General features: G+C 43.0%; 1 protein-coding gene across 3 annotated transcripts in view; it reads right to left on the bottom strand.

Moving 5' to 3' along the window:
- Dennd5a (DENN domain containing 5A) overlaps positions 1 to 16,402 on the bottom strand; it is a 69,299-nt gene that overhangs the window by 18,967 nt on the left and 33,930 nt on the right. For all 3 annotated transcript variants that reach the window (XM_059268957.1, XM_059268975.1, XM_059268965.1), the window contains exons 6-11: positions 12,728 to 13,045; positions 11,062 to 11,277; positions 10,440 to 10,674; positions 9,009 to 9,162; positions 8,021 to 8,111; positions 1,933 to 2,064 (exon numbers count right to left, since the gene is read on the bottom strand). In XM_059268957.1, coding sequence (XP_059124940.1) covers positions 1,933 to 2,064; positions 8,021 to 8,111; positions 9,009 to 9,162; positions 10,440 to 10,674; positions 11,062 to 11,277; positions 12,728 to 13,045 — 1,146 coding nt within the window. The remainder of the gene's footprint in view (positions 1 to 1,932; positions 2,065 to 8,020; positions 8,112 to 9,008; positions 9,163 to 10,439; positions 10,675 to 11,061; positions 11,278 to 12,727; positions 13,046 to 16,402) is intronic.

Raw genomic sequence — 16,402 nt, 5'->3', positions numbered from 1 at the left:
AAGAACTCATACACACAAACTAAAATATAAAAAAAAATTAAAATCTTGAAATAAAAGAAGTCTGAAATTAAAATATCAATTCTGATAGAATAAACTAACTTTTGTTATTTGTTTTTGAAACAGGGTCTCTCTATGTAGACCAGACTGGCCTCAAACTCAGAGATCTGCCTACCTCTACCTCTTCAGTGCTGAGATTAAAGGCTGTGCACCACCATGCTCTGCTTAATCTAAGTTTGTTTGTTTGTAAGTTTTTAGAGGCGGGGGTGGGGGAGGTGGGGGGGAGGGTTGTGGAAGGAGTATAAGTGCCATGGTACATATGTGAAATCAGACGGCTTGGCAGCCAGTGCCTTCACCTGATGGACCAGCCTAACTCCATCTTAAGATTAAGGCATCTTGTTACAAGGTCAAAATAAGTTCATTCCTGCTTTCTGTGACACTTGGGGTTGATCATGTTTTGACCCATTTTCTGAAATTTGACATGTTCCACACCTTATACTCTAATCTTCACCTTGATAAGATGTTCTGCCAAATAATTTTGAAATGTTTTGCAAGTTCCTATGCAACAACAACAACAATAAAAAAAAAACTGAAAACCCCCTAGCCTTACAGTTTTGGGCATATATAAACCCCACTTTCTCCTATGTTCAATGCTAATTTCTTGAATCCTGCTTTAGAGAGATAGCCCTGCCTGACAGAAAATAAAGCTTGTGTAATTTGACCAAAGAATCTGGGTAATGGTCTTTACACTTGTTCAGTGGGATTAACAAACCCACTGAGCCATCTCTCCAGCCCAAGTTTCTTAGAGTAGGAGTTTCTTCTAATTTTACTGATAACTATCAGGACACAGCACAGAACAAACACCTGAGTTGTCCTAAAAATTATGATACTCTGACTGCATGAGGATTTTTTGATTATAAATTATATTTATAGGCCAGGAGGTGGTGGTGCATGTCTTTAAGTCTAGCACTCAGAAAGTAGAAGCAGCAAATCTCTGAGTTCAAGGCTAGCCTGGTCTACAGAGCAAGTTCCAGGAGGAATACACAGAGAAACCCTATCTCGGGGGGGGGGGGGGGGGGGGGGGGGGACGGACGACTTAAAAAAGAAATTACTTTTATAACTTATATATTAAAAATTAATCTTTTGCTGGGTGGTGGTGACGCATGCCTTCCTTTAATCCCAGCACTCAGGAGGCAGAGGCAGGCGGATCTCTGTGAGTTTGAGGCCAGCCTGGGCTACTGAGTGAGTTCTAGGAAAGGCACCAAAGCTATACAGAGAAACCCTATCTTGAAAAACAACAACAAAAAATTTAATCTTTCTTTTTATAATGAGAAAACCATCCACACTACTAAGCTTAAACTGAATAACAACAAAAGTTGAGTTAACATGGACTAAGAGTCCCACAAACTGCTTTTTCGAGACATGAAAAGTGATTTCTGTCAGATTACAACAGAATGTAAAAACATTTCCACATATGCAAAGCAATCTGTAATTAATAAGGCAACAAGACTGTAAGGTTAGTATTATCCCATTATATAAGGAGTGGGGCCAGTTAGATGATATGAGTTCTTTCATCAGGACCCACAAGAAGAGAGAAGTTGGGTGGTGGCGCACGCCTTTAATCCCAGCACTTGGGAGGCAGAGGCAGGCGGATCTCTGTGAGTTTGAGGCCAGGTTAGACTACAGAGAGAGTTCCAGGGATACACAGAGAAACCTTGTCTCAAAAAAACAAAAGTTGTCCTGACCTATCTCTTTGTCTCTGTCTGTCTCTGTCTCTGTCTGTCTCTGTCTCTGTCTCTCTCTGTCTCTGTCTCTCTCTCTCTCACACACACACACACCACACATTTTTTAACTAAAAAAGAAGTGTTTGGAGCCAAGCAATGATCTCATTTTTGCTGCCAAGGGAACAGCAGCACTCAGTTGTCCACAGCTCACCTTGTTGCGGCATTCCTTCAGCAGGCCTTCTACAAACTTCGAGTTGGTTTGGGCAATGACTGATGGAGAGAGGTTGGACAGTTTGGGCTGACGGATGGTACTGCCCATATTCCTGGCTTCCTGGATATACTTCTACATCAAACAGAAAAAGCAAAGACCTTTTATGTCCATGCACAGAAACCATAAGCAACCAGTACTGCTGGGGTCCTGAGCACAGCACTACACCCACACTTCTTTGCTTGCCTCTGCCTGAGCTCAAATACACTTGTAAGCAGGAAATTTAAGTTCAATTCTTGTACTAAAGGGAAAAAACCAAAATGCTATGATTTTTGGTTTTGCTGACACAGGTATAATAAAGTACCTTTGATTTAAAGACATAAGAGGGACTTAGACACGTGTTCCTGTGCACAGGGCACACACACACTAGCAGGCATATTCAACTTTTGACATTATGACATCATATTGTCCTCTACAAAGTTATACTTAAGAATCCTGCAGCAGGATTACAATTGCAATAAATAAACAAACTGATCTCACAATGGTTAAGTACATTTACTGTTTTACATTGGGCTGCATTCACAGGTATCGTAGGGTACGTGTAGCCTGGAGTCCACAGGTTGGACATGCCTGCTACTGCATACACAGCTCAATGAGCAAATCCAATCAGACCTCAACGTGACTGCAATAATCATTTCACTCACCATGATAAAAGGAACTGAACTATTCTCACCACATAAAAAGGATCTATTTGTCCTAATCTTGCTAAATCAGGAACTGAGGAAACAACCATACTTCCTACTCTTCTACAGTATGTTGCTGTTTCTCTGTAATGCTGTTTGTTTTAACACAGAGTCTACATCAATTTCATAAACTACACATGGGCATTCTTGACATCTCAGGTTCATGACCAGCATTTTATCCCTAATATTATCCCCTCCTCCATATTATCTCTAGTATCACAACCTTGTCCATTCTATGTTCTGACCCATTAATCTGCCCCAACTGCCAATTGCATCTGCCTCCTAACTGGCTATCTATCTCTCTGTTTCTCTCCTCCAAAACAGTCTTCCACAGCCTGCTTTATACAATACACACCAGCTTTAGAGCCTGCCCTCTACTGAAGTGTTGTTCTTTCTCTGTAACAACCCTATTGATCCCTAAGGCCTCAATAGACACTGGCTCCTCCTCCAAGTAGTTGTTTGTGGATTATCCCACTAGAATTGATCTCTACATTCTCTCACCAGTGATTGTAAGAGGATTTGCCCTTCACATGGCTTCTTCAAAAGATTTTTCTACTTGATTTACTTATGTACCTGACTCTACTCCCTAACATACATGATCTCTGAGGAAATGGCTGCCTCCTTGTCATCCTGGTATTTCAAATGCTTACCCCAGTGATTCTGACTACAAAAGTACACTCAATACTGCTAAAAACAGTCCTACTGAAGTGAAGTAGAAGATAGAGGTGAAATATTTAGAACATCAATACCAATTCCCTTATGCCAACAGCACAAAAGTCTAAGCATAATTATTTCCTATAGACCAGTTGTAAAAATTTCATAACTATATCTTAAAGTTGAAAAAAAAAAACTGTTTTGTGGTGCTGGGTTGAAACTCTAGCAGCCTACCCCTGCAAGACAGGTGTTCTAACTAGCACTGAGCCACAAACAGCCCTTCAAGTTTCGTTCATTTCTTCACAAAACAGCTAAGAATCAGCCAGCCCCGAAGTTGTGAGCATGGGAGAGCCGTCCTCATTACTCACTGTCATGCAGCAGCATGGCCCCTTACCCCCACCCATCAACATCTGAGGCAGGTGGGAGAGGCGGCCCTGTCCCACACCAGCTGCAGCACTCAGGAGAACAGCCCTGCACCTCGCCTGGGCAGCACAATAGAGCCAATCCTGTTGGTGGAGGTGAGGGTGAACCAGCCCCAAAGTTATGAGCATGGGAGAGCTGTCCCCATTACTCATCTGTCATGTGGCAGCATGGGTGGGGGAGAAATGCTGCCCCCCATCCCCCCTGCTATCAACGCCTGAGGCAGATGGGAGAGCTGGCCCTGAGGTATTAAGAGCAGGAGAGCTGTCCCTGCCTCTCATCAGCTGCAGCACTCAGGAGAGTGGCCCTTTTGCCATGCCTGGGCAACACAATAGTGTGGTGATATTTTATTTATGCTGAAATGTGGTGATATTTTATTTGTATGTTAATGAAGTTTGTCTGGAGATCAGAGAAAATAGCAAGCCAGTAAACACAAAAGTCAGGCAGTGGTAGCACATGTCCTTAATCCAATCACGTGGCAGGCAGAGTCTCTGTGTGTTCAAGGACACACTAGGGAACAGCCAAGCTGGTGGGTGACACATGCCTTTAATTCCAGTACCAACCATAGAGAACTGGAGGTCTGTACAGACAGGCAGTGACAAGGAAGTGAGGTAGCTGGGCTAAGAGCCAACGAGAGGGCAGAACAGCAGGCAAGAAAGGTGCAGGTAGACAGAAAGTCACTCCCTTTTGGTAGCTGCAGAGCTGGAGAAGTAAGGTTGGTGGCTATCACTATTTCCTTGATCTCTAAGGCTTTCATCTCTATATCCCTGGCTCCATGTTTTTTATTTAATAAGATCATTTAGAAATTCGTCTACACAATAGAGCTAGCCTTGAAGGTGTAGGTATGGGAGAACCGACCCTGAGGACATAAAAGCAGGAGAACCGACCCTGCCCCTTGCTCATCACTGCAAGGGGTGAACTAGCCAGGACAATGCAGGAGAGCTCCGCCCTAGTGGTGAGGACAAGGAGAGCTAGCAGGCTGACCAACCCTGCAACTACTTGGCCCAGAACCAGGATAATGTGTTGGTGAACCCCAATATCCACCCCATCTGTGATCTGCTGGAGTACATGAAGGGACCGGTCCTGCAGACCCAAGTCTCCAGGATCTCCACAACACAGGGCAACAACAGTATATCCAAGGAGTTTCAGTGAGGGCCCATCATCAATAGTGTAGCAGAAACCAGAGGCCTCAAACCAGACCAATTACTCTTTGCAATGAACACTTGCAAAGAGTAAAAATAAGTTAAAAAACATAAAAGTGTATGGATAAAAGGATTTACTTCGTGACTCACTGTGTCATACTACAGCTTCCATGATGAGATTGAGTTTTCCTTCTTTCTTTTTTTCTCTTAAATTTTATTTTATTTTATTTTGGGGAGGGGTTTGCAAGGGCAGAGGACTGATACAAAGGGATGGGAAATGAATGGAATGGAGATGTGTGGAGAAGAACGGGATGCTGAAATGAAGCCACATACACACATAGCCAAGAAGAATGGACAGCTGAATTCAAAAAACATCAACAATTTCCAGAATCTAAAATCCTGAATCATGACATGACACTAGTGGAATTCAGGTGTTTCTGGTATATAGACTGCTCTCACCCAATGTGAGGTTGAACTGTTGACCTTGTGTACATTCTACTTCATAAATGAGTCTGTCAGATACGCTAAGCCCATAGGCTGAAGATGATGCCCCAACACTGCGGAGAAACCTCAGATGATTGTCCAGGCAGCTGGCTGTTTCTGTCAACTCACAATTTTTTGGAAGTTGCTTGCATATACTTCCTGTTTTTATTTTTTTTGTTAGCTAATACTATTTCCTTCTTGGGTCTCTGAGGGAGTTGAAGATTAGTTAGTTATAGTTGAAGATTAATTAGGATAGAAAGTGAATTAGATACAATAGAATAGATAATGGAATTATTTTCTCTGAATTTGTCAAATACAAATGAACTAGACATTGTTTAGGTATTTATTACTTGTATATATTGTATATAGTTATTGTACTTTTGTATATAGTTTTTCTTATGTTAGTTATAAGCTTTTTCTTTTTTCCTTTTTATTAAAATAGAAAAGGGGAAATATGGTGATATTTTATTTGTATTAAAATGTTATTTGTATGTTAATAAATAAAGTTGCCCGGGGGTCAGAGCTATTAGCAAGCCATAGGAAAGCAGGGCAGTGGTGGCGTACGCTTGTAATCCCAGCACTTGGTAGGTAGAGCTGGGTAAGTCTCTGTGTGTTCAGGGATACAGCCATTATTGGATACACATGCCTTTAATCTCAATACCAAGCATGGAAAACCTGGAGGCCTATACAGACAGGCCGTGAGGAGGCGATCATGTGGTTGGGTTTACAACCAATGAGAAGGCAGAACAGGAACACTATATAAAGACTTTAACACAGGGGTAGTTCTAGTTCGGAGAGGTAGGACCACTGCAGGAGGAAGGGTAAGGTTTTAGCTCTTAGCTCTGACCTCTTGGCTTTCTTCTTTGCATTGGTTCTGTGTTTCTTATTTAATAAGAAGGTTGGTTACATCTACAGAGATGCCTGATGTGAAAGACACAAAGAATAAATAAAAAAGAAAGTTTAAAAAAAAACAGCCAAGGAAAACAAGCTATTTATTTTCCAACTCACTGAGATGCGAGGCACATAGGAAAAGTCTTCTTGACTGAATTTTATTAGTTTAAGATTAAAAATCACAATGTCTTTTAAGTTCCTGAAAGGCTTTGCAACAAATCTGCAGCGGGGTCTCCAGCCAGAAGTTAAACTAGAGACTACACTAAGAAGCAGTAACGCAGCTTGCAGCAGAGAATTGGGGAAACAAATTCAATAATCTGCGATACCACCTGTGATGGTCTGCACCTGTGAGGATGACCCCCATAGGCTCATGTTTGAATGCTTGGTCCCTAATTAGTGGTCCCTAATTAGTGGAACTGTTTGGGAAAGGTCAGGACTCAATCTTCCTGATGCTGTGACCCTTTAATACAGTTCTTCATGCCGTGGTGACCTCCAATTATAAAATTATTTTTGTTGCTACTTCATAACTGTAATTTTGCTACTGTTATGAATCGCAATATAAATATCTAATATGCAGTATATCTAATGTGTGACCCCTAACCCAAAGAGGTCCTGACCCACAGTTTGAGAACTGATGGGTTAGAAGGTGTGGCCTTGTTGGAGGAAGTATGTCACTGGAGGTGGACTTGAGATTTCAAAAACTCAATCCAGACCCAGTGTCTCTCTCTCTCTGTCTCTCTCTCTGTCTCTCTGTCTCTGTCTCTCTCTCTCTCCCCTACCTTCTCTGTCTGCTACAGGAAGATCAGGATATAAAACTCTCAGCTACTGCTCCAACACCATGCCTTCCTGCCTACCACCATGCTCCTCACCCTGATGATAATGGATCAACCCTCTGAAACTGTAAGCAAGCCCAAATTAAATGCTTTCTTTTATGAGAGCTGCCTTAATCATGATGTCTCTTCATAGCAGAACAGTAACTAAGACACGATCCCTCTCCTTATCCACATAAGGGGCAAAAATAAAGTCAAGTCCACTATCTCCATTCTTTTCTATTGCTGTGATAAAATACCCTAACAAAGGCAAGTGTTGATTCAGGTTCAAAGATGCACATCACAGTTTTATCCTATCAGGAAGTCACAACAGCAGGGCCTGAGGGAGCTGATCTCATCACATCCACAATCAGCAGAGAGCAAGGATGCAGATATGGTGGTCCTCTGTTTGCTTTCTCTATTCTTATACAATCCAGGATCCCCTGCGCAGGGAATGGTATCACCCATAGCAAGAGGACCTTCCCACATCCTCTTGCTAAGGTAATCAAGATAATCAAGACATGATCACAGGCCAACCTAATCTAGACAACATCCCCCAACTCTGGACTGTGTCAAGTCAACATGAAAACTAACCATTACAGCCACCTAAGCACAGGGAAATGTCCTCCATCTTCAGACTCAGACTTCATCTTAAGAATCAGTGTCGCAGTACACACCCCAGTTAACTTTCCTCCATTATATTTTAATAAAATTAGTTCTTTCCTAACATACCACATACAAAAAGTCCTAATTTTAAAGGCATTTCTCCTAAGTTCCAGACTGTCATTTTCTGAAGTTGTATTACACTCAGCAGGGAATTAGTACGGAGAGAACGCCACGTGGAAAACACTCTTCAGAAGCACACTTAAACCCTTCTCTAAGGAGAAAGGCCATTGCTGGGACAATGACGACAGCAGGTGGAGTCCTTGCCGTACACACAGTGTCGTACCTCTCTTTGGTCATTGTCTAAGCGCAGGTGTTCTGTATGCTGCTTCTGCCGGTCTTTCCGCCTCCACTGGGCAGGGGCATTCCTTTTTGTCACCTATCAATATCAAAGAGGCCATTAAGAATATCTACTACTCTATGAGTTCTAAGCCAACCTGGTCTACATTGTGAAAGACCCTGTCTCAAAATAGGAAAAAAAAAAAAAAAAGCCACTAAAAAGTAAGGCCAACTGGGGCTGGAGAAATGGCTCAGAGGTTAAGAGCACCTGTTGCTCTTCCGGAGGACCTGGGTTCAATTCCCAGCACCCACATAGCAACTCACAACTGCCTGTAACTCCAGTTCCAGTGCATCTGACACTCTCACACCAATGCACATAAAATAAAGTTAAATAAATTAAAAAAAAAAAAAAGTAAGGCCAACTGACCAAAGAAAATGAGAGTATCTAGGCAGCTGATGGTGAGCACAGAAAGCCACCGGGGGCCATACAAAGTCCTCAGGGATGAGCAGCTAAAAGAGAAGTGAATAAACAAAAGAGAGAGCACTCTCCAAAGAGTAAGACATTGATTTGTCTTAAAATATATACCAAAACTTCACATGCAGATACAAAACTGTCTAGGACTTGACACATTCATCTCCAAAAGAAACTGAAAAGGAACCATCCGGCATGGCAGCCACTTTTAGTCCCAGCCCAATTATCTCCAACACTGCCTTTTAAGAACATAAAGCTAGACAGTCGTTCTATGGGGTTCAGGTGTGAGGTCGTTTTAACCCCGCTGCAGCCTGGCTGCTCACTAGTCCTGGGATACAACTATCTCAGTTTGTACAGTGGAGACAAACACCAACAGATAATCTTGACACCTACATAGTTTGGGTCTTGTCCACACTTGTTTTTAGAACGTCTGAGGTCTTTTTGCGCAACCACTCTAGTTTAGACTCTGGATGCCACTGGCTGCTGTGATCAGTAGCTAGGTTGGAACATCTCTAGGTTTACTCACTTGTTACTGGCTGGCCCGGTGCAAAGTACATCAGACTGCAACCTAGGGAAAAAGCCAGGTTCATATTTTCCTTGTCCGATTTTCATATCAAGTAGATGTGGGTGAACTGCAGTGTGGTCAATTTTTGCCAGACGTAGTTCAATTGCTTTTTCTGAATGAGATTTTAAAAAAAAAATCAAGTCAAACTTTTAAAAGTGACTACTCTTTCACTTCTAGCCAAGTGAAAAGATTATTTTACCCTCCTGCCTGAAATACACACAGGAAAACAAACAGATAAAATATGACTTCAAAACACTGGCCATTAGGCAATGAGGGGCAGAAGTCCCTAAAAATTAGAAATAGATTAGGTAATTCTTACAAATGTCTCAGCTAACTGCCCTGAGAATTTTCTGGGACACAAAGAGGGGAAACCTAGACAGAGTCTAGTTCAGTCACAAAGGCTGGGGACATGGCCAGTGGCAAGGAATCTGCTCTAGTAACATCTGTAGTGATCTCTGATGCTCTGGAAACAGCATATAGCTACTTCAAGTGACACTCTGACACCTCTTTTTCTGAAAGAGCCTTAAAAATGAGGGCTAGTTAGCTCATCATCCCATAGCTTAAACCCTGTATTCTGATAGACCCATGAGACTCCACATTCTGATAACAGACAAGAGTAATTCAAATGGTTATGCTGCAGATTCAACACATGGATTACAGATAAGCTGAGAACTGACTGGCAGGTAAGTAGAGCCTCAAGTGACCACAGCCCTCGGCTGTTTGAATACTGCCATTTTCAAGTATAATACACGATGAAAAGGACTGAGAATCCTGATTTTAAAAATGATTTTGAAGCCAGGTGGTGGTGGTGCACACCTTTAATCCAGCACTCAGGAGGCAAAGACAGGTGGATCTCTGTGAGTTTAAGGCCAGCCTGGTCTACAGAGTGAGTTCCAGGACAGCCAGAGCTACACAGAGAAACCCTGTCTCAAAAAATCAAAAAACAAAAACAAAAATGATTTTGAGAAGTGGGTAGATCTCTAGGAGTTCAAAGCCAGCCTGATTTACAGAGCAGTTCCAGGCCAGCCAAGACTACATAGAGAGACTCAGTCTCAAAAACAAACAAAGAAAAAAGATTTCCAGGCCAAAAGAAAGCAAACAAAACATAAGGAAGAAAGCAATGCATGGTGATGCACACCTTTAGTCTGTGTACTGAGAGGCACAGGCAGGCAGAGCTCTGTGAGCTGAGGCTAGCCTGGTCTATTTAATGAAGTCCAGGACAGCTAGGGCTACAGAGATCCTGTCTCAAAAGAACAAAAATAAAATAATAAAGAAGAGCATCACAGGTCATGTGATAACATACTCAAAAGCAAAAATAGAGAAAGAAGCAGACATGTTTAGGTAAAGGGACATGTTAACAACGGAGTCCCAGAGGCCAAGAAGTCTTACCTGCTTCATCCACAGTGGTACACTTCTGGTACATGGATGTCCGGAGAGTAGGTGTCCGAACATTCAATAGTCTGATCTTGTCTACCCTCGAGTCAAAGACCCGGAGGACAGGGTCTTTATCATCATCATCATGACACATGATCTTGTTGTCAATAAAAGATGCAAACATCTGGGTCTCTAAGAATCTTGAGAGGAAGGGCAGGTAGGGCTCAGGTTGATCTGACAGGAAGGATGCCTAGTGGGACCAAAAGGAAGCAATCAACAACACAGAGGAGAGCATGGCAGCCCTGATCATCAGTGGCAACACGCCCAAGGGCTGAAGTGGGACAATTCTGTGAAGCTTTATGAAAAGCCAACTACAACCCTCCTCCCCTCTATTAACTCTCCTAAAAGTTCAGATTTCCTGAGAGTCTGACACAGTCAGTCCTGACGGCCAACTACACATACATCTTTGCCTAGAGAAAGAGAGTCCTTTCCAGCACCACAAAGCAAAACAGAAACAAAGGAGGGGCACTCTGGCTAGAGGTCAATCACAGTAAGATCTGTACGCCTGCTTCTCCACTTGACTTCACTTGTCAAGCTGTAACTAGCTCTCATCCATGCCTCGCAGGGTCTCACTCACTTTATCAAAGTTCTGCATCTGCTCCCTGTTGGTGAACCAGGACTCCTTATCCTGGCTGGGCTGGATGACAAACACTTCATAATCGGCAAACATTTGAGTAAAGCGATTGGCAAAAACTTCCCGGATCTGAATGTTTAGCTGGTAAATCCTGAGTTCTTCTTCATCACACTGAACTTTGAAATCTTTATTGCTACTGGAGTCTTCACGAACTTCCAGCTAAAAAAAAAAAGGAAGGGAGGGAGGGAGGGAGAAGGAAAAAAGAGAGAGGACAGCTGAAAATACAAACAATTATACTTTTTTGGGGGGTGGCGTTTCGAGACAGGGTTTCTCTGTGTAGTTTTGGTGCCTGTCCTGGATCTTGCTCTGTAGTCCAGGCTGGCCTCGAACTCACAGAGACCCATCTGCCTCTGCCTCCCAAGTGCTGGGATTAAAGGCATGCGCCACCACTACCCGATGAGCAATTGTACTTTTATGCCAAAGAAATACAACTCATCTGATCTTTTTCCTTTTGGTCTCAGCAGCAAATGGTGAAGAGGTGAGAACAAAAGAAGGGAAAATGGGAAGAAACATGAAAGGAAAGAATTCTAGGAGTCAGAGATTTAGCTTAGTGATAGAACCTTGCCTAGCAAGCCGGAAGGAAGTAAAGACAGGAAAGGGAAGGAGACTCTGTAGAGAAAAACAGAGCTCAGTCTGAAGGTATCCAGCAACTCAATGAAGTGGAGATGCAGTCACTGGGAGTTAAGTGCAATCCAGCTAAGGGAGGAGAGGAGGGAATCACTCCTGGGCGAAGGAGAAGAGAGAGCCTGGAAGTCAGAGCAGTGGATCAAACTCTGGCTCTCGGTTCCTCCTGGTATCACCTTTCTTTTTCTTTCTTTTTTGGGGGGAAGGACAGGTAGGGTTGAGGGTGGGAGTGAGAGTGGGATGTCATTTTTCTTACCTTTCAAAGACTATCCTTTTTTTAAAAGGATATACATTTCTTATCTTCCTAAACATTTCTTTGTTCAACTGGTATAGCTTTTTTAATCTGCTGTACTTTACAAAATAAAATAGAGAAATGAAATTGCTCACCACTAAAATCATTACAGCAGCCTAACATTTATATATAACTAACCAAAGTCATTTAGCAATGAAAATGGGAGAGGTAAAGAGATGGGCAAACAAGCACAAAAAGCTTAATTTCATCAAAACCAGAAACTGGAAAGCCAAGTGCGTCCCTAGAGAGAGGTCAGCATTACAGGATCTGTTCTAAACTAGCTGAACTCCAGGCGAGGCTCCCAATCTAGGGCAGAAATGCTTAAAGGCCTCTAAGCCTCAGCGTCAGTCAAGATGTATCTCTATTAGGCTGTTGTGACATCACAGGGCAACAGATATGAAAGGTCTGAACTCAAGGCTTACCACCACCATCCTTCCCAACCATGCTGCGGAGTGTCACACAGAATGGCAACAGGCTCTCCCTGATCTGCACAAGAAGTCACCCAGACTCACCAAGCAAAATTTGCTAGAATAGCTGCAAGCGCTAAGTCAGTTTCCCCCATGGAACATTTCCTTCACTGTTCACAATAAGCACTGTCCTGACCTGGGCACTTTCTCATCTTAAATCCATCTTCCCCAGGAGAGCACTCTAACAAAGAATAAATCTGTCACAAACTTATTCCCAGAATCTTACTTTTTCCAAACTCACTCCAGTCCTCTTGACCAAAGCTTGCAACCGGGCAATAGTTTCATTCTCCTTGAGGAGCTCATAGGAATGCAAAGGGGAGCCTGCAATATTCCCATTCCTCTTGTCAGACACAAGCTCAGAGACTCGGATCCTCTTCAGCTTTGAGGCGCTTTCGCTGCAATGGAGATTTCCTTCAGGGGGAATCCCAAAAGCCATGAGGATCTCAGAGACCTCCTGGACAAACTCCAATTTGTTGGGAAATTGAGGCAAATCCTCTGGCAACTCAATGAAGTGGTTGTCAACATCCACAAAGCAGAGGTTGGCCTAGAAATCAAAATAGGAAGGGGCATAAACAAATAGAGCACCATGAGAGAAGTTTTAGAAAGGACAATGGATACATCTAAATGATATACATGAGACATAGTACCGGTAAGGAAGATGGAGTGAGGCAATGAGACAGCCCTATGCTCAGAGCTGCCCCTGCCTTTCTGAGTATAAAACCTTAGGAACATGACATGATCTCTGACCACTTTCCTCAGAAGTAAAATGAATGCTAGGGGAAATAGCTAAAAGTAGTATAGAGACCTCGATGGTATCATTGTTAAGGACACAAGAGCTCCAAAGTGAATGCTGGTCAAATGTCTGACAGATTACTGAATTCCACAGTCAGTGAGAAGAGTGTCCAAGTCCAGGCACCAGTACTGACTGCCACTGTCTTCAGTGTGACCCTGAATGCACTGAGTGCTGTACCATTCCCTTCTCAGCTTCACTCCTCGTTTGTGAGATCTGACCATCACAGTCCTTCCTTATGCTTCCTTCTGACTTTAAGACTGCCTCAGAGAGGAAGTACAGTCAGCATTCACACAACGCTAAATGGTAGGCAATATGGGTTAAGAAAGGACTTCTTACCATCTAGCTAGTCTCAGTTTACAAATGAAACTGACAAAGAGAAGTCATGCAGGGTAGAGCACGCCTATAATCCCAGCACTTGGGGAAGTTGAGGCAGGAGGACTGCTAAGAGTTCCAGACCAGCATGGGGCTACATAGGTCCAGTCCATCCTGGACTAACCTAAAAAGATAAACTTTAAAAAAAAAAAAAAAAAAAAGGGAGGTGTGGGGACTGACCCAGGAGCTGGGAAGATGTTCAGCAGTCAAAAACCCAGGCTGCTCCGCCAGAGGAGCCGAGGTCAATCTCTAGCACCCACACCTTGGCTCACAACTGTCTGTTAACTCCAGATCCAGTGGACCCATTGTCCTCTTCTGGTCTCCATGGACACCAGGCACAAAGACAGATATACATGCAGGCACAACACCCATACTCACTAAATCGATTAATTTAAAAAACCTGACACAGGTTTTTTAAGACTTTAAGACTAAGTAACATACCTAAAACCACTACTTGACAGAGTTGGGATCTGAACTCACCTTCACCCCAGTCATATACTTACACTGCTCACTATCACCACCATTCATCCTCAGAGGTCTTACACATTTCTTAATGCTTTAAAAAATGTGGGTGCTAGAGATTGACCTCGGGTCCTCTGGCAGAGCAGCCAGGGTTTTTGACTGCTGAACATCTTCCCAGCCCCTGGGTCAATCCCCGCACCTCCTTGTTTTTTTAAAGTTTATTAATCAACTTAAAGCTTTAAAGTTCTTGTTCCTGTCCGTTTTCTTGCATTATAAATTAGAAGAGCTGTTCATATGCCTATTAGCCTGTCCTCACAAGACAAATAACATTGCCTTCACTCCAACAGATTACTAAAGGGCTCAGGGTATGCCTGTCTCGTTTATATAAAAGAGATACATGTTACAAAGTTGTTTTTGAGAATTACAATGTCAAAGGTTTTTTATAGTACATGTGGGGGGGGTGTACACAAGCAAAGTTAGAAGACAACACTGGGGAGCAGGCTCTTTCCTCCCACCATGTGGGTTCTGGGAATTGAACTCAGGCTGTCGGGCTTGCTGGCAAGTGCCTTTACCCACTGAGCCACCTCAATGGCCCCCCCATTTAACTTTTTAATCTACCTGAAATAGATCTCCTATGGCAAAAGGTAAGGGTCCTTCTTCAGCAAGGCACTGATACTATATACCCAAATGCTGACCCAGTGATCCACAAGTTTATCCTTGGCTCAATAACCTTCATGTTTTGGAAGAAGCAGCCAAGGTATAACATGATCCAGCCAGGGTATAACATGATCAGCTGGTCAACAGCCATTCCATAAACTAAGATCTATTACAACTACATTTTGAACACTCCCTGCATCATTTAATGCTGAGTGCACAAGTTACCCTATCAACCTGTATCTATAAAAAAGAAAGATTTCCCATCTCAAAAATTCAAAGACTAAAAGATTAACTTTAAACTATACCACTGAGTTACTCTACTAGATAACAAAGTTAGCTCCTGCCAGCTTAAAAGGCCACTGTTTATAACCTAAAAATAGACTACTTCTCACTCTTTTAAGATTTGAACATTATAAATGCTATTACACAGCTGGGCAGTGGTGATGCATGCCTTTGAACCTGGCAATGGGGAGGCAGAAGCTGGCAGATCTCTGAGTTCAAGGCTAACTTGGTCTACAGAGGCAGTTCCAGGACAGCCAGGGCTACACAGAGAAACCCTGTTTGGAAAAACCAAAAATAGAAAAATAAATAAATGCTACTAGGCTAAGCCATCAAAAAAGGAGATAAAAACAAAATCAACTCATCTAGTCAAGAGCCCTTTACACACAGCTGACAGAAGGAGAGGCACACACCTCCATCTTTTCCTCCTCGACTGTCTCTCTTTAAAAAGAAAGAGGGGAAAAAAGCAGTTTCTTCAACAAGAAACATGGAGGCAACTAAAATAACCAGATCCACCCAATAATGCTTGTTGGCTTCTCTCTCAATGCTGTGAGTCAAAGATAGAGTATCCCTAAACATTTTTTTTTTAATTTATTTACTTGTATGGGTGATTTGGCTGTGTTAGGTCTCAGGCAGTATACATCCAGAAATGACAGTCTTGGCCCAATCCAAGCTACTATAGAAGGATTTCTGGTGGTTAGATAAAAGCCAGCATTCCTCAGGAACTTTTGAAACAGGCTCCCATCAACCAAAAGGAGTCATTTCCCTTACCTCTGGCAGAAGGGGCATATAGCTCTCCACTGACATATACCTGTGGCTACCAGCATATCAAAGTCCATGCTAGCCTCCAGGCTCCTTCAGTCCCCATTCACAAGTATCCATCATACATTTCAAAGCCCCCACACTAGCCCCCTGGACCTTCTCACCACCTCCCTAAATGCTCAGGCCTGCTCCAGCCCACAGGCTTCCCTCCCCACAGCTACTCGCCCTCCTTATAACCCACTATTCTCTCTACCACCGCTTCCCTAGCCCTGGCCATGCCCAGCCTGCTTCTCTTTCTCTCTGTTCTGGACTCTTCCAGATGCCTCTGGATATTTTCTCTTTCTGATTCACAATAAAAACCTTTCCCCTAATCATGGTGCTTTCTTTACTGTACCCCTCCCATACAGTCTGAATGTATGTCTGCACCACAAGTGTACTTGGTGCCTGCAGAGTCAGAGGAAGGCATCAGATCCCATCTATAGAGAATTTTATCAACCTCGAATTCTGGGTCCACATATGTGCATATCTCTGGTCAGAGGAGGCTAAGGAAAGTAGCTCAGGCACACACTTCAAAGG

Source organism: Peromyscus eremicus, chromosome 1, assembly GCF_949786415.1.
Source record: "Peromyscus eremicus chromosome 1, PerEre_H2_v1, whole genome shotgun sequence".
NCBI lineage: Eukaryota > Metazoa > Chordata > Mammalia > Rodentia > Cricetidae > Peromyscus > Peromyscus eremicus.
The sequence above is the reverse complement of the archived record's forward strand: the minus strand, read 5'-3'. Positions and strand labels throughout refer to the sequence as shown.